Source organism: Channa argus, chromosome 16, assembly GCF_033026475.1.
Source record: "Channa argus isolate prfri chromosome 16, Channa argus male v1.0, whole genome shotgun sequence".
Classification (NCBI taxonomy): Eukaryota; Metazoa; Chordata; class Actinopteri; order Anabantiformes; family Channidae; genus Channa; species Channa argus.
In genome coordinates, this window is record NC_090212.1 from 22,653,141 (window position 1) to 22,669,607 (window position 16,467).

The window sequence follows — 16,467 nt, forward strand, 5'->3', positions numbered from 1 at the left end:
ATCAGAAAAGTTTTTACATTTCATGAGATGCAAGTGCAAGAATGGGCATATTTATAGTTTTAAGTGCATAGGAAGGTGCAGAAGAGATCCGTTTTCAGCAGTTTTTTGAATAATGGGAGTGAGTTTGCTGAGTGTGCAGAGTTTGGTAGCTCGTTCCAACATTGTGGGATCATTGAGCTGAAGAGTTTTGCTTGTTGTCTTCTGTGTGGTGGTCTGAGAGCATCACTGCACCCAGGTCATAGGATGAATCAGCTGCAAATATTCATAATCCAACTGCACATGGTGTCAGGCACATCCAGCTGGGACAGCTTGTCAGGGAGCAGAGCTGGAACGATTGAATTGAAAGCATTGAAAGTCCACAAACAGTATCCTGGCATAGGATCCTGGGGAGTCCAGATGCTGGAGGATTAAGTGGAGGGCCATTTTTTACAGCGTTGTCTACAGATCTGTTGGCTCTGTAGGCGAACTGCAGGGGGTCCAGAAGGCAGTCTATTATGTCCTTAAGGTGGGACAAGACGAGGCGCCCAAAGGACTTTATGACCATAGAAGTCAGAGCAATGGGTTTGTAATCATAAGGTCCCATTATCCTCACCTTTTTAGGGGCTGGTACGTTGGCTCATGTCTTAAAGCAGACTGGCACATGGCAGATCTCCAGGGAGGTGTTAAAATTGTCTGTGAATACCGGAGACAACTGATTGGCACAGTGTTTCAGGGTGGAGAGGGATAGTTTGGGCCTGCAGCCTTCCGAGGGTTCAGCTGTTTAAACAGTCTATTTACATCTCCCTCTTTGATGGTGACAGGTGTGATGACACCTTCTATTCTATCTCTAAAAAGTTCATCATGCAGCTCAATATACTCACAGTTCTCTGCCAGTGCATACAGTGCTGTAATAAATGAGTCCACTGTTTCTGTGGGCTGCTGTACTCTTTTGATAAACTGTGCCCGTTCTGTGCAAGTTTTTTTTGGAACAAAATATATGTCAAAACTCGTACTGCTGGCGCTGCTTGCTTGTGAAATCAAGCCCTCGTAGCAGGTCTTCAGCCTCATCACCCATGCAACATACTAGTGTGTTCACCTGGTTTGCATTGGAAGAATTCAAATTACTTGCCAGTAAAAACACTCAAATCTCCTACTGGTAAAGGTCACGGTCAAGGGCGCTGTGGTTCTAGATATGTGGAATGTGCCCTTATGCTGACTGATCCTCCATGCTCATTTAGGTTAGTTTTTTTTTTAATAGTCTTTTGCTCAAAGTCACTCCCCTTCTAATACCATGTTGCATTGGGTTGTTTCTCGAAACATTAAAGACCGATTTGAATTAACTTCCAGGCTGTTTACTTCAACATCTTTATCTTTAATATAGTTTTGTTATACTTCAGCCTTCCAGTAACCTGGAACTAACCTAATCTGACCTATGACATAATCACTAGGTTGAACATCACCTTTACATTATACCAGAAATGGTACAAATGGAAGACGTTTAGGGATTTAATTATTAGGGAAAACTAAACCACGTTGGAAGAAGAGAATTGATGATTTGGAACAATATTCCTGGAGGGATGACCTGATTGGAAACTAGAAATTAAATTTATCCAAGAGCTGCTGCTTGTGGAGATAAAGAAAGAGATTCACTGCAAGAGAAGCTGCAGTCTCTGGAGCAGTTCGTGATCCAGTAAACAGTATAGACATGAACTTGCAGAGCAACATGATAGTGGCCTTCCAGATGCACTTGAGGTGGCATTAGAAAAGTAAACCTGCTATAATGCTGAGACTTTCAAGTAAAAAACATAAACACAAACTGCTGAGACAAACCAGGAACCTGAAGACAGAAAACAGAATACAATTAACTTGGACACGGAACTGTGAAGAGTGGAAATAAATAGGAGATGTTAATGGTGAGTAAACAAACTAAATTTAGACAAATGGACAAAAATGTGTAAAAACATTGGAGAAGAAAAAACTCTGGACTCATGTAGGGACATAAGGAGGTATTGACTGACTGTAGGTGACCAAGGGAAAATAAGAGGGAGAGAAAAAAAGGAAAAGAAAGAAAAGGTTTAGTAGACATGTATTGAATGACTGTGATATGGCTGGATATACAGAAAGCTACAGAACCCCATGATCCAGTATAGAGAAATTTACTGAAACATTAACCACATTATACACTGGACACTTTATTAGGTACACTTGTACAATTCAATGCCATGAATCCCACTTTTACAATGTTACAATTTCTCAGTTTTTAAGTTGAAACTGTCAGAAAGGTGATATTTCTGCTTTGTGTTTATTATAGGATGAGGTGTTTTAAATGTTTTGGCCCATTATTTAAAATGGTGGTTAAAACATTAGAACCACCTCTTCTTACATTGCACTCCAGTACGACTCCACTACCCACCATGAGCTCAAATGTCATTTTAAATACATACATAAGGTGGTTATGTGTACATGTCTATGTACTGTATAAACAGCCTGCTTGGGTCAGCTGATCTATTCAGGCTGTACAATGTAAGTTTGAGTCAAAGATGCATCATTTATCATTTATCTCTGTTCACCATAATTTATCATTTGTTTTTTCACATATCATTACAGTTATATTTTTCTTCTTTTTCTTTCTCCTCCTTGTGGAAGACCTTCTCATCAGACTGCTTCCTCCAGCTCAGTTTGACGTCTACGGTCTGTCCCACGTCCTTAAGCTTCTGTTGGATCTGAGACACAAAACTCACTTTATACTGCCTGCAGTCCACAGTGAGCACTAAACATTTCTCTTCCCTATGGTCATTTTGCCAGTTGGAAAATTCCGAAAGTAAAGCTGCAAAATTCAAAAAGTATATGAGCAGAATACAAATAGTAAAATCTAACTCTAGGTGCTAAAATTAAACTATCAAGTGCATTGGAGGTTACACCATATGACCCCAAATCCATATTCTATCTTTGAGTACATACTTCTTATTTGTTGTGTGTCACACCTTTTGCATTTTTAACCTTATTTGTGTTTGCACCTGACACAAATTCCTAGTACTGTTAACTGTTGTTAACTGTGCAGTTTTCTGATTCTGATTCTGATTCCAACAGAACTCAAGGATGACCTGATTAGATTTTGGTAATCTCAGTGTACAAAGGTTAATGTCACTGTCACTTCATTGCTGTCCGTTCTTTCTATTCATATTTGCCACAAATGTCCAGTCAGAAGAATAAACTGATTAGAATATCAGTCTGGACAGACATGCATACGACTGCAACACAGAAATTGTCATTGTTTTCAATGACACCGAAGTGTTTGGCTTGCTGCTTTTACATAGCGGAGCACCTCATGTTTTTCGCAGGAGCTCAATGAACACCTCTATTTAAGGAAACATTTTCATTGTCCAATTACATGAAGAGGCCCAATAACAAACTGTCCTGGACTGATACTAAAATGAGCCTTATAGAGACCATCATCCAGACGTGAAGTTCCTGGATAAGACGTTGGAACTCTTCGTGATCTCTCCCCTTTTGGAGGGTCTCCAGAACCATCATGGATCATTGTTTGTCGGTGTCCAAAGTATTTAAGTATGTTGGAACCAGTACTAGTATAATAAAGAGCTAAAGGCTTCTTTTATTTGTATAAAGTAAGTTTGTACAAAAGGGACAAATCTGACAGTGTAGTAACAATATCCCAACCTATTTCAATGTAAATCCATGTCTTTTGTGTACTTTATCTTTTTCTGTTTCATTTTGAGCTACAGACTCTTCGATCTGAATCATTTTTCAAGTGATTTTAATTCACTTAAAGGCTTAAATACTATTTTTACAGCAAATTAAGCTGTTACACTAAATAAAGATCAGAAAATTTGTTGTAGCTGGTTCATTAAGAACAATCAACCACTATTTACAAATCTAAGCAGGACTTTTACTTCTAACCATGTGGTTTTGCTAGTTTTGCACAAGTATGTTTACCTGCTTCAGCATGTCTTCCATCACAGCTGGGTCATTCAGATTCAGAGAAGGGTCTTGATTCCACAGACTCAATTGGATCACCTTCTTCTTAATGACTAAGAACAAAGCGAACAGTAATTTTAACTCTTTTCAACGCTTTTGCTGTCATTTAGAGGCAGTATTTCCTCTCTATTGTCAACTAGTACTTGTTGGGGGGTAAAGTAACACAGTAAAGTATGGGCTAAGTCTGAGTCTAGGCAAGAGTAAAGACAGGTGTCCAACCAAGCAACAAAGTGCAATAGGCAAAATCGGAGTCCAAAAATTGAGCAAGGCTCCAGAGAAGTAACACATCCAATTCAGAGACAGATAATCATTCACACTCACATTCACAACAACAGGCAATTCAACAGTTACAGCAGGGGATTGAAGCACTAACCTCTCCACTAGAAATTCAGCTTTAGATTTTGTCAGACCCCATATCCCACAAATCACTGTCAAGATGCTCATCTTGTGCTCTCTCATAGACTGGAAGTTCAGTCCCATCTAGTGAGTCAGAGGACTTACTACATTTACATGCTGCTTTGCCAACAATTATATTTTATAATAAACCTTATTTAAACTGCGTAGTTGTGTCAAGCACCTTATTGGGTCTAGCCCTAAAACTAGTACCTTACATCTACAGCCACGAGTCACTATGCTGCTTCCACAGGCAATTAGTATCAATGTCAACTGGCCCTGTGGAGCTCAGTCCCTGTACATTTGGGATATGTAGGGTGGAGGGATTGTCACCACTTAAACACCCTAGCTTATCATTTTGAATTATTGCAGCTTCAAGTCTAAATCTTATATCAAAGGTAAGGGGGGAAAAAAGATTCTGACTCACCAAGATCGTAGCAGAAAAATTCCTTCTTGTAGTCACAGGGCCAGTCCTCCCAGTACCCATTGGTGCTGAAGTCTATTGTTACACAGGGCTCATATCCTTTTCCATTGGGTTCCACTGTATCTTGTCTCCAGTACCTGAATGAGACGTCACTTCCATCGGACCACGACCAGGTGTCTCTGTACAGGCCGATCCAGACTGTTTTACCAGAAGGGACCTGCTGTGCTATCATCTGGTTCTCTGCCTGGTTCCTCACACTGGCCAGGTCTGTGTAGTGAGTTCGGCAGTATTTCTGAGCCTGAGGCCACGTCATGTTGACATTAATGAAGAAAAATGTCACATAGCCTGGAAATGAACCATAGAGGTGGAGTTCAGACAAACCTGTATTATAACCTGTATAAACCTGTAATTGTATAGGACATTTTGTGCATGTTAATGTAATTCAAAGTAGTCCACAAAGGAGACGGCAAAGCAAATGAGTAGAGCACTTGGAACCAGATAATTTCTGTAAACCTGGAAATAATTACTAAGATTAATGATTTAGAAAATTTTATTCAACTTTCTCTTATTCAACTGTTATTGTATCTACTCATGCAGCTCTGAATCCCACACCTGGTCTGAGTTCAACGTGAGTGTTGATGTGTGTTAAGAAAAGAGCAGAGACACAGTTTGTTGTGATATGAATTGACTGGTCGTTAGTTAAAAGTCCCACCTGTGATATTAAAGCAGAATGCTGTAGTGACACTTTGACATTCAGTATCCATCCATAGTCCAGCACTATTCATGGCAGCACAGTGGTTTGTAATTTGAATGGTGCCACCTGGTTTACCATTGGCCCAGCTCCTGAAGCCGGCCTCCCCATTTCTGTAGAAAGCTTGATCGGCCATCAACCACCTCCAGGTGTCCACAGGATCATACAGCCCTGTCCAAGCATACTGAAAGCAACAGTACAACAATAGTCTAACTTCATATATAAAGGGACTGCTTTAATGTGACGCAGCTATACCTCAAGCTGCTCACTGTGTTTTAAATCACAAACATATTTATATTTATGGCCACACTAACAGCATCATTGGCATTATTAGTATCAATCTATTAGACTAAAATACTGGATCTAAACAACTGTTAGATGGATTGTTTCTTTTGTCCGTTCAGCTTATCCCATGAGTTCACGTTTGCCAAAGTGTATCATTGTCTCCATGTTGATTTGATACAGTTTTGGTACGCCCTTCCTAGATGCAACCCTCCCCAATTTCTACCGGACTTGGACCGGCACTGCACAGCTAGGGAGGGGAAAGGGCTGTTGTGGGTCCCAGAGACCCACTGACATATAGGGTTAAACCACCGATCCTGGTGTCTGTGGACAACTGCCTTACCAACTGAGCTACAACAGTCCCAACAACTGTTAAATGGATGTTGGAAGAAAATTATTTCTTTAATTAGGTGAAAGGGACAATTCTGCAAAAAAATATCAGTTATATTCCAAAGATCTAAATATCTCTTGTTATGGTGACTGCATTAATCTCCTCAATTTCCACTTCCAGCCACTAAAGGTCTTTTGACTCCACGCTTTTACCCAGTTCACCTGTCTTTGTGTGATCTTGTGTGTCTGGACTCTTAGGCCTTTGTTCTCCAGTGTCCCGTATCAGCTCATTACATTTTACCCATTCTGATGACTCTGTTAAATGTTCATTTAATTTGTTCATATAGGGCCAAATCATGACAGATCGCAGAGTTGTAGAGAAAACCAACAAACACCTCTTGAGCAACACAACGTCCTCAACAAAGAGGAAAAACATCCTTTAATGGAAGAAACCTCCAGCAAATCCAGACTCAGGGTGGGCTGCCATGATCAGTTGAAGGGAGCGGAGAGAAAAAGATTAACAAGAAGCAATAACAAAGTTAGGACGCATAACTGCCTATTGGAAATGCACAACTCCAAAGCTGGGGACACCTGCAGAAAGGGAAAGAGACAGGGAGACAAAGACAACTACGGGAGAAAGAGGACAAAAGATTGCCATGCAGTGGTGACATATAAATGCATGGACAAAAAAGAGAGGAGAGGAGCTCATTCCATCAGGAGATCTCCCAGCAGTCTAAGTCTATAGGAGGTAAGGTACGGTTCATTGTCACCTGAGCAGCTCTAAGCTTTTTTAAAAAAGAAGGTTTTTAGCCTGGAGAAGGTGTCTTTTGATTTTACCAGGTTCTGACTTGTTAAAACTTCTCTTTGCCTATTTTGCTCTGGCCTTTGTTTGGACATTGACTTCTCCTTGAGGTTTGGTTCTGTCCTTAAAATAACCGATATAGAATGACAACGTTGTCATTTCAAACCCAGCAACACACTGAGGTAGAAAGGAGTCCACCTGAGGACAGAAATCCTAGGCATAAGCAGAACAGTGTCATACACAGTCCAGTGCTGCAAAGAATGTACAGAGAGGAAAAAACAACCACTTCACAAGGACATGGGACAACACAGCTCCTTAGAACTAATGAAGTCATTCAGATGAGAGGTGAAATGATTTCTACCACTGAACAGAACCTCTGAGAGAACAATGAACTGGGTCACTCAGAAACTTCATACATATCTGCCTATTACAATAAAAAGTTTATGTTGTACATAAAGAACAACCTGGACATCAAGAGTTAGTTATAATTAGTGTGGTTGTCCTATTTTTTTCTTGGCTGAATGCCGTAAGAAACAGATAAACGGGTAGAAACACTCACATATCCCTTCGTCAGGTAGACCATTTTGCTGTATTCTACCATTTTGTTCAAGATCTTCATGTCATCCACGCTGCTGATGGTGACCAGGTCATGGTAGTTTTGTCTGCAGTAACTCTGTGCTTCAGTCCAGTTCTTCAGGTCATAAACCAAATAGAAAATACGGGCACCATCTGAGGAAAGCGTACATAGCCCTGCAGTGACAGATAGACACTTATATTCATATGATTTGTGCTATTGATTACAGCAGAGACAGGGTTGGAAAGTAGAGCTTAAAGTAGTTGATTTTAGATTCATGGAAACTGGATCAGTATTTTGTGCTGATTCTGTTCACTCTGCCCCGGCCCCAGTAATGACTATAACAGCCCAGGCCCTTTGCTCCTCCTCCTGGGCTCTGCCTACTTGTCAGCCACCAATTGTCACCAGTCACCAGTAAGCCCTCTCACTTTTTTAAAGCAATGTTCTCCCACAGTTACTGACCTGCTCAATACTCAACAAAACTCTCTGGCTGTGTACAAAATCGCCCCTTACTCACTCATTCCCCACTCGCTATATAATATACAAGTAGTTCAATCAATAGTGAGCAGTCGATTGACATTTAGGACACTTGCAGACCATTGTCACATTGCGTCATCACTAAAAACTGCTTGAGCCCCATCTCTAAAATGGGGGGTGTTGCATTGTGGGATTGTTACGAGAAAGTAGGGTGAAAGCTATGTACTCTAATTTTAGTGTTGCATTGTGGGACATTTTGAGTGCACTACATGGTGGATAGATTTACACACTCAACATTTGGACACTACTACAAAATGGTGAACACACTATATATTAAATAAGAAGTGATGTTGGACACAGCCACTATCTAGTGTTCATCCTGTGTTCAAAGTCGTTCTGTACCTCTCTTGCGCCGCCTATTTTTCAGATGGTTCCCAGAAGCCAAACACTCCATCGTCAGCTGCTGACCCCAAACCCTTTCCCCACTTCTCTAAACCCTTTTTGAAATATTCAGTAAAGATCTTAATGGAACCTTTGTGTCACAGCTTCTATACAACTATATCTGTTAATTGAATTAAATGACTTTGAATTTCAGTTCCTCCCTCATTGACCTGCTGAAAACTGAACTCTTCCACATCTTCCTATGCACTTAAATCTCTTAAAAAACAAAAAAAAACAAACAACCAAAAAAAACATTTCTGCTCTTTTGCACTTGCATCTCGTGAACTGTGAACACTTTTCTGATAGGACTTTGCTTTGATGTTTTCTCCTTGACTTAGATTTTTGCTGCCTTGTACCTCACTTGTAAGTCGCTTTGGATAACAATTAGTTGATTAAAATGTATTTTATTTTCTAATTGTTTAGTAATTTTTTTTAAAGAAATGACAAAACATTAGCTAATTCTAGCTTCTCCGTCATGATTGTGCTGCTTTTCTTTTTATTACGTGACAGGATAGTAAAAATCTTTAGACCAGAACTAAACAGTTCAGAGCTGTTCAACCTAATGTGCCACAGTTTCTGGTGGACACTGTGACTGTCACAGTCCCAAACCAGGCAGGACCCTGTAGCAGCTGCAATCTGCTTATAATATGAATATGAATTTAAAGAAAGTCAAACTTATAAATTACCCGTTTAAGTTACCTTAATTTAAATACTGTACTATAGAATAAATGTCAATCGCATCATGTCAGTCAGAAGGTTTAAATTATGTCCTTCAGTACAGACTTTGTCATGTTTGTTTGTTTAAAGAAAAGATGAAATAAAATATCTAAATATAAATGATTGGTGAATTTACATTTTTATTTTGAATAAATTGTTATAATTAAAAAATATACAAAGAGCTTAATTGGAAAATAATTGATAGATTATTTGACAAAGAAGAATCATTAGTTGCAGCCCTAATGAACTGTGATACAAGAAAATCAAAACTTGCCTGGTGCAGCCATGATGAGAAGAAGAAGTTTTTCCATTTTTATTCTCTGTCTGATTGTATGTGAATTCAGATTTGTGGCTGTGGAAGCTGCTCATCAGGTGATGATATGTTAGACTTCATCTGTAAAATTTGACTTCATGTAAATCAGTGAAAGAGGGACGGTTCCTACAACCACCCAGTAAATGCAGTGACCAACACGTATTAAGGTGCAAAAAGAACGTTTATCAATTTTATCAATGTAACATTAAGTAAGACTTTTAGAGATGTTAAGTGACACAGTGTAATATTACCTCATCATCCCTCTGCAGTTTATGATTTCAGTCAGCAAGAAATGAAACAGACGGATCAGCTGACAGTTCCTGCTGAGTACTGCACCAGATACTTCCCTTAAACTACTAGACACTGTTGGTTTATTACTTCAGTCAGGTATCATCCTCACCAGATAAAGTACTTAAAACTTTTAATTAAAAAAGAAATCAAAGAATAATCTTTATTTAAAATCCTACTTACATAAAAGTACATGAGTATTACTACAAAAGTGTATTTATGTATGTACATTATGCAATATTTCAATGTGGCAGTTGTTTTAATGACTATAAAATCTAAAAGATTTTGAGATGGTTCACAGGAGAGGTAAAAAAAATAAGGAATAATTTTTTTTCATTGTTTTATGTTGGATATTAAATGTTTATTGTATCTGTAATACAAAATCTTCATCTTGAAAAGTAACATCTGTCACATAAATGTACATTAAACAATATTTGTACTATATTTGAACTATATTCATACCCCTTGAACTATTCCACATTTTGTCACGTAACAACCACAAACGTAAATGTATTTCATTGGGATTTTATGGATAGACCAACACAAAGTGGCACATAATTGTGAAGTGAAAGTAAAATTGATAAATGGTTTTCAAAATCGTTTAAAAATAAAAAAAGTGTCTTTGTATTCAGCCTCCTTTACTCTGATACCAATAACTAATTACATATCTTTTCAGATATGCATTTGTAAAAGCATAAACAAGATGTCCACCTCTCAGCAAGACAAAATTTTAGAGAATAGAGCTTGTCCTCTGTCACACTTTACAGGTTCTCAGTTAGCCTGTGTTTGTTGCTACCTCACCCACTTGTCCTGCACCTGATATGTTGATAACTTCTCCTGGTGACAGATTTACATGAAGTCAAATGATGCTGAGAGACTATATGCATTACTGCAGTGTTACTTTAGGACATATGTGTAAAATGTAACCCATATCTAATGATACACTATACTTTTAAATCCTGGGCTCCAGATTCACTATCAACTGCAACACAGTTCATACAATTTTAATATAATGGTCATTAAAGGTGGGCTGATAAAGACTGGTCTGTAAACCTTTGATAGTGTAACTTGGAACCCTTACAATTGGATGATTTTGATTTATTTTGTCTCTGAATGGCTGGACCTTATCCTCATAATGCAGTCATTCTCTGCAGTGTTGTTAAAATGTGATGCAACAAGGTACATAAACGTACAGTGAGTCAGACAGCTAAAGAAAGTCAGAATTCAGGCAGTGATCAAAACCCAGACAGAGCAGTCCAAAAACAGGGTAAACACTTTAACTAAAACTCCACACATTATGTTAAAAGGTTCATAAACAGGGGGTCAGTCCATAAACAAAACACAAAAACACCCTGGGAAATAATACTGAGAAATGGTTAGAATACTGCAAACAAACTTGACTGTGAATGAGCGAAAGTGAGTTGTTCATATGCAGAGGAGGCTGATTGCAAACAGAAATAAGTTGCGCAAAGCTGCCAGAACAGCAGAGTTAATCAAGGGGAATGGGAGCTACAGTTGGATTTATTCTCACAATATTCTAATTTTTGGTTGTTGGTGTGAGAGAAGAGAATGCAGAGAATAGGGTTAGATGGAGGCAGATGATTCGCTGTGGCAACTTCTAAAAGGGAACAGTCGAATGGAAAAGTAGATCTGTATAATATCCAGTCTTTATCCTGACAGTATTTCCATTTTGTCCTCACAATATCCAAACAGTTTCCCCATAATATTCTGACTTTATTCCTACAATATCTGGACTTTATCCTTAAAAAATTCTAAATTTATTATCAAAATTTTCTAAATGTATTATCACAATATTTCGACTGTATCCTCACAATAATGACTTTTCCTAATGATATCCAAATTTTATCTTCACTGTGTTTCGATTTTGTTTATGCTCATAATGTTCCAACTGTTTATATAACAAACGGAATGAAATACATTATATGTTTAAACATGTAGTTGATTGGAAACTTTGGTTCGTTTTGAATTCGAGGCGGAGTAAGACGTCTGTGTTGTAGTTTCTTTAGCTCTCTGTTGGGCGGCGGAAACAGGAAGTGCTGTGTTTTGTTGTCAGTAATAGTTGCTGTTTCCAGATTAGATGCTTTTACTCTTTTAGTTTATGTGTCTTACTTTCTTGACCTCTCTGTTTGTTCTATTGAAACCATTTGACTACATAAACCCGACTTTTCCGCAGTGACTCCGCTTCCTAACCGACGTTTAACCGTCCACTCGCTGTTTGTCAGCGTTTGAAGCCGGAGCGGGAAGTTTGAAAGTGCTTGGCCGACGTTAGCCTGCATGCTAATCGCCATCAAGAAAGCAGCTACAACTCAGCTAAAGAACCGTCTGTATGTTTCCTCAGCCCGACTCCAGCTCACACACTCTCGGGGATTGGTCCGATAAAATCGGTCCAGATCAGTCCTCCTGCAGCTCGGACACTGGGGACGTTTTAATCCGCTCCACCAAAGTTCCTCTCCCTGACCAAAGACATGCAGCCGGACCGGGACACGGATCGGTCCAGATAACAGTCAGGAAGATGCGGGATCCGCCTCCAGTTCAGCGTCTGAGTTGCGGAACAGAGAAGCAGCATCAGCGGGCGAAGCCCCGACAGAGGTCAGACCCCGATCCTCCTCCTCGGTCTGCAGCAGAGCGTCAGGCCGGTAAGATCTCCGGTGTTCAGGTTTAACTGGTGATATTTGCGTGAGTGAGACAGATGTGACCCGATGCCGACAAAGCAGGAATTAAGTCCTCATATCAAATAATTTGTCTGGGTAGTTTTAAATTGAACAACAAAAACGTTTACCGAAGTATTCACATTGGCTTAGTGAAAAATATGAAACTAGGAACCCTCTTCAGTACGGAAATCACTGTAACTTAGCTGCATGAAGGAAAAAATAAAGGAGGATTCGAACCCGTGACCTGTGAATGTTTTACATTTACATTTAGTCATTTAGCAGACGCTTTTATCCAAAGCGACTTACAAGTGAGGTACAAGGCAGCAAAAATCTAAGTCAAGGAGAAAACAAGTCCTATCAGAAAAGTGTGCACATTTCACGAGATGCAAGTGCGAGAAAGAGCAGAAAGGATTTTTTATATATATATATATTTAAGTGCATAGGAAGATGCGGAAGAGTTCTGTTTTCAGCAGTCTGTTGAGCGTGCAGAATTTGGTAGCTTGTTCCACCATCGTTGGATCGTTGCTAAAAAGTTTTGCTTGGTGTCTTCTGTGCGGTGCTGGGACCACCAGACGTTGTTCGTTGGCAGACCCAGCCAGCGGGAAGGATTGTAGACTTGAATGAGTGAGTTGAGGTAAGCAGGAGCTGTTGAGTTAACCACCCTGTAAGCAAGAGACAGAGCTGTGAACCTGATGCGAGCAGCTACAGGAAGCCAGTGTAGAGATCTAAAGAGTGGTGTGACATGGGTCCTTTTTGGCTGATTAAATATGAGGTGAGCTGCTGCGTTTTGGATCATCTGCAAGGGTCTGATTGGATATCGATAACCCCATCAACAAAGCGTTGCAGTAATCAAGACGAAATATGACCAGCGCCTGTACAATGAGTTGGGTTGTGTATTCTGTGAAGTAGGGTCTGATCTTCCTGATGTTGTAGAGAGCAAATCTGCTGCCCTGGAGAATGTTGATGCTGATGTTGTGTTGTGTCGAAGGTCTGGCTGGGAAGACAAGGACTTTGGTCTTGGAGAGGTTGTGTTGGAGATGTTTCTCACTCATCCAGGCTGAGATGTCTGAGAGACGGGCAGAAATGCGCCATGAGACAGTGGAGTCGTCCGGTGGAAATGACAGGAAGAGCTGTGTGTCATTAGCGTGGCAGGGATAGGAAAGAACATGTGAGTGAATGATGAAACCCAGGGATGCAGTATAGATAGAAAAAAGAAGAGGACCAAGAACTGAGCCCTGCGGCACACTGGTAGAGAGGGTATGAGCGTGAGAAAGATGCCCCCATCAGGATACCTTGAAGGTTCGTCCCGATAGATAAGAATCATTGATTTTAATTTTTTGACATTACATTAGTACAATAGCAGGGGAAGTATGCTGTATATTATTTAGACCACAGATTTTAAAAGCACTGCCAAGTGAAAGATAAGTTCTGTCCAGTCAACTGTTCAAAGATGTAAAAAAAATTTAAATTTATTTATAAATTTATCTTGTTGTCAGCATTTTACAAACAACATTCTAGCTTGTAATTCAGTGAAATTTAAAAGCTTTTCACATCTAACTACTGGTACAGCTGACTGACAGCAACAGAGCACATTTACTCAAGTACTATACAAAAAGCAAAGTAGCTTTTGCTTCATACTTAAACTTCACTACATATAAGAAGGAAATGTTACTACTGTACGCTTCAAAAAATTTTCAAATTGCTGTAGACACTATTTACTTTTCAAAGTAAAATTTAAGTCTGTTTAAATGTTGTAAAAGTCTTTAAAATGCTAAATAAAAGCCCACATGGTACATTGTAACCATTTCCAACAAAGCCAGGACTTAGCCTCTAAATATCACATGTGGTTAGATTTAACCAACTGTTTGAGGCTAAAAGAGATAATTTTCTACACAGGTTGTGTAGGAAATATGACAAAATGTCATGAAATGCTGGAAATAGCTCGTGGAGTAAACAAACGTGTTTATTAGACGAAAGAAGTTTACTTCTCTAACTGTGACATGACTGTGGATGGGAGATGCAGAGGTATCACAGGTTGATCTGGGTCCTCACACTATCACACAGCTGTGATCAGTCTTCACGCTGTGCTCAAGCACTGCACCAACACTGTAAATGTAACTGTGTTCTTCATTTGGCTGAAGCGCTGGCAAATCGACTTTAAACAGGGGCAATGTGATAAATGAGACCAGTTTAACACTTGTAACAAGAATGAACAGTCACCTGTACTTCCCACTGCCGTCTCTACCACAGCCTCACGCAATATTAAAATAATATTTATATACATCAGTTATAATAATTAGCTGATAGTTTTACCAGGAAGATCTCAGTGAAAGGCATAAATATTCATGAGTGAACCAGTCCTGTACCCCCTCATATGAAAAACGTGTGACACATTTATAGATCTGGACCTAGAGAAAGCCTGAACCTGGTTAACAACAAGCTCCAGTTAGTGTGTAAAACAGAAGTCCAGGACTGACTCCGTAATGGTTGATTTATTTCACCACTGGAACCAGTTTCTCTCTGTGTTTGTTCATCAGGGATCAGGCAGGTGCTGCTGAAGAACCCTGTAGCCACCAAAGAGAACAGAAAACCAAGAGGAAGCGTGAGTCTTTTACCTCTATGAGTCTTTTAGCTTCTATCTGATGGTTGAATTCAAACTTATTCTTTGATTAGTTGTTAACATTAATTAATTATTTCAAGTATAACTTGGAAAAGGTTCTAATCCAAATCAGAGGTTCAAACCTCCAGGCTCTGGGTGCTGCAAGTTTATTGTGGTTCATTTATGGAAACTACATTACAACTATAAAAAAGAAGTCTCCAATTCCGTGAATTAAAACTGGGTCAAACAAAAGGAAAGACTTTTCAAACTATGTGCAACGTTCACTAATGACCACTAATCAATGAGATGTATCAGCCCTGGAGCTGTCTGCTTCCAGCCTGTTAAACAGGAATGTTTGTTCAGAGTTTACTTTAAAATTCAGCATTTGCATTGATTTGTTACAGCACAGTAGTTTGTCTGTCCTGCTCAGATATCATGGACAGTAGGCATTAAGTTTGATATGCAGATGTTTTAGAAATTACAGTTGAAAACATCTTTCTGATCTCGTTGCTTTTTGTTTTATTTTGATCTTTTCAGTGAATTTGGTTTTCATTTCTGTTAAGATTTAAATTTACCTGCTTGTTAGTGCAGTTAACCACATTAAACTTACTGACACCTTTTGATTCTGAAGTGTTTTAGTTTTGTTCTTCCACCAGCCTCCAGCAGCAGAGTTGAGCCCAGACAGGACGCTCCCTCCTGGTGCACAGAGTGACCGACAGCCTGGTGAGAGAACTGGTTTCATCAATCAGTCAATAAATCAATAATCGCTGTCAGGCATGTGATCAGTAACTGAGCCTCTAATGAAAACAATGGCTGAACCTTTGACTGTGAGCTGTTGGTCTGAGCAGAGAAAAAACAGGTGTCTAAAACTAAATTCAGACTAAATGAACTGTCATCACCCACAGGTACTGACCTGCTGACATCATGTTTCACTGCCGGAGGTCGAGGAGTCGTACTCGCAGCTTTAAAACAGCGGTGAGATCCAAGAAACCTTTGTCATAAATTTTGAAAAAGCCTGGGGAGTTTAGTGCATTTTCATAAACCAGACAGAAGTTTTACAGAACAAATATAAACATGAAATAAACAATTCAAAAATGTGCTCATAAGAAGCCACTGAATGTTCACCTGTCTTACACACCTGTCGGCCACTCTGTGCTGCTCAGATCTCACAGTGCCCCCCGCAAGAGGGAGATCAAAGTGCAGCTGCTGGACCCAGAGGTGCACCAACCCAGCTCTCAGGATGGTGAAGGTCCTCGATTAAGCTCCCAGGATACAGTGGGTGAAGCTAGTGTCCAGATGGAGCCGGGGCTTTCCTCTGCTCACTTTGGAGATACCACCAATGCAGCAGCGGCAGCTGCCGCTGCAGCTGTTGTCACTGCAGCTCCGCTCATTAAGGTAGATGAGTTCACTAAGCTGTTGATACAGGAGT

At 39.7% G+C, this 16,467-nt stretch overlaps 2 protein-coding genes across 3 annotated transcripts in view; one reads left to right on the plus strand and one right to left on the minus strand.

Moving 5' to 3' along the window:
• Positions 1 to 1,660: 1,660 nt before the first annotated feature.
• Positions 1,661 to 8,462, minus strand: LOC137101749 (C-type mannose receptor 2-like). Its single transcript, XM_067480528.1, has 6 exons — positions 8,411 to 8,462; positions 7,517 to 7,707; positions 5,505 to 5,727; positions 4,796 to 5,137; positions 3,934 to 4,028; positions 1,661 to 2,702 (listed from the first exon to the last, which is right to left on the minus strand). The coding sequence occupies exons 1-6, from the start codon at positions 8,460 to 8,462 to the stop codon at positions 2,571 to 2,573; spliced, it is 1,035 nt and encodes a 344-aa protein (XP_067336629.1). The 3' UTR covers positions 1,661 to 2,570.
• Positions 8,463 to 11,813: 3,351 nt separating this feature from the next.
• The window catches only part of kiaa0586 (KIAA0586 ortholog), a 37,113-nt gene continuing 32,459 nt past the window's right edge, over positions 11,814 to 16,467 (plus strand). The window contains exons 1-5 of one of the 2 annotated variants that reach the window (XM_067478941.1): positions 11,814 to 12,424; positions 14,977 to 15,041; positions 15,695 to 15,761; positions 15,944 to 16,013; positions 16,202 to 16,433. In XM_067478941.1, coding sequence (XP_067335042.1) covers positions 12,115 to 12,424; positions 14,977 to 15,041; positions 15,695 to 15,761; positions 15,944 to 16,013; positions 16,202 to 16,433 — 744 coding nt within the window. In that variant the 5' untranslated portion in view covers positions 11,814 to 12,114. Of the gene's footprint in view, positions 12,425 to 13,471; positions 13,739 to 14,976; positions 15,042 to 15,694; positions 15,762 to 15,943; positions 16,014 to 16,201; positions 16,434 to 16,467 lie in introns of those variants that run through there. The other variant, XM_067478942.1, reaches the window with a different exon arrangement.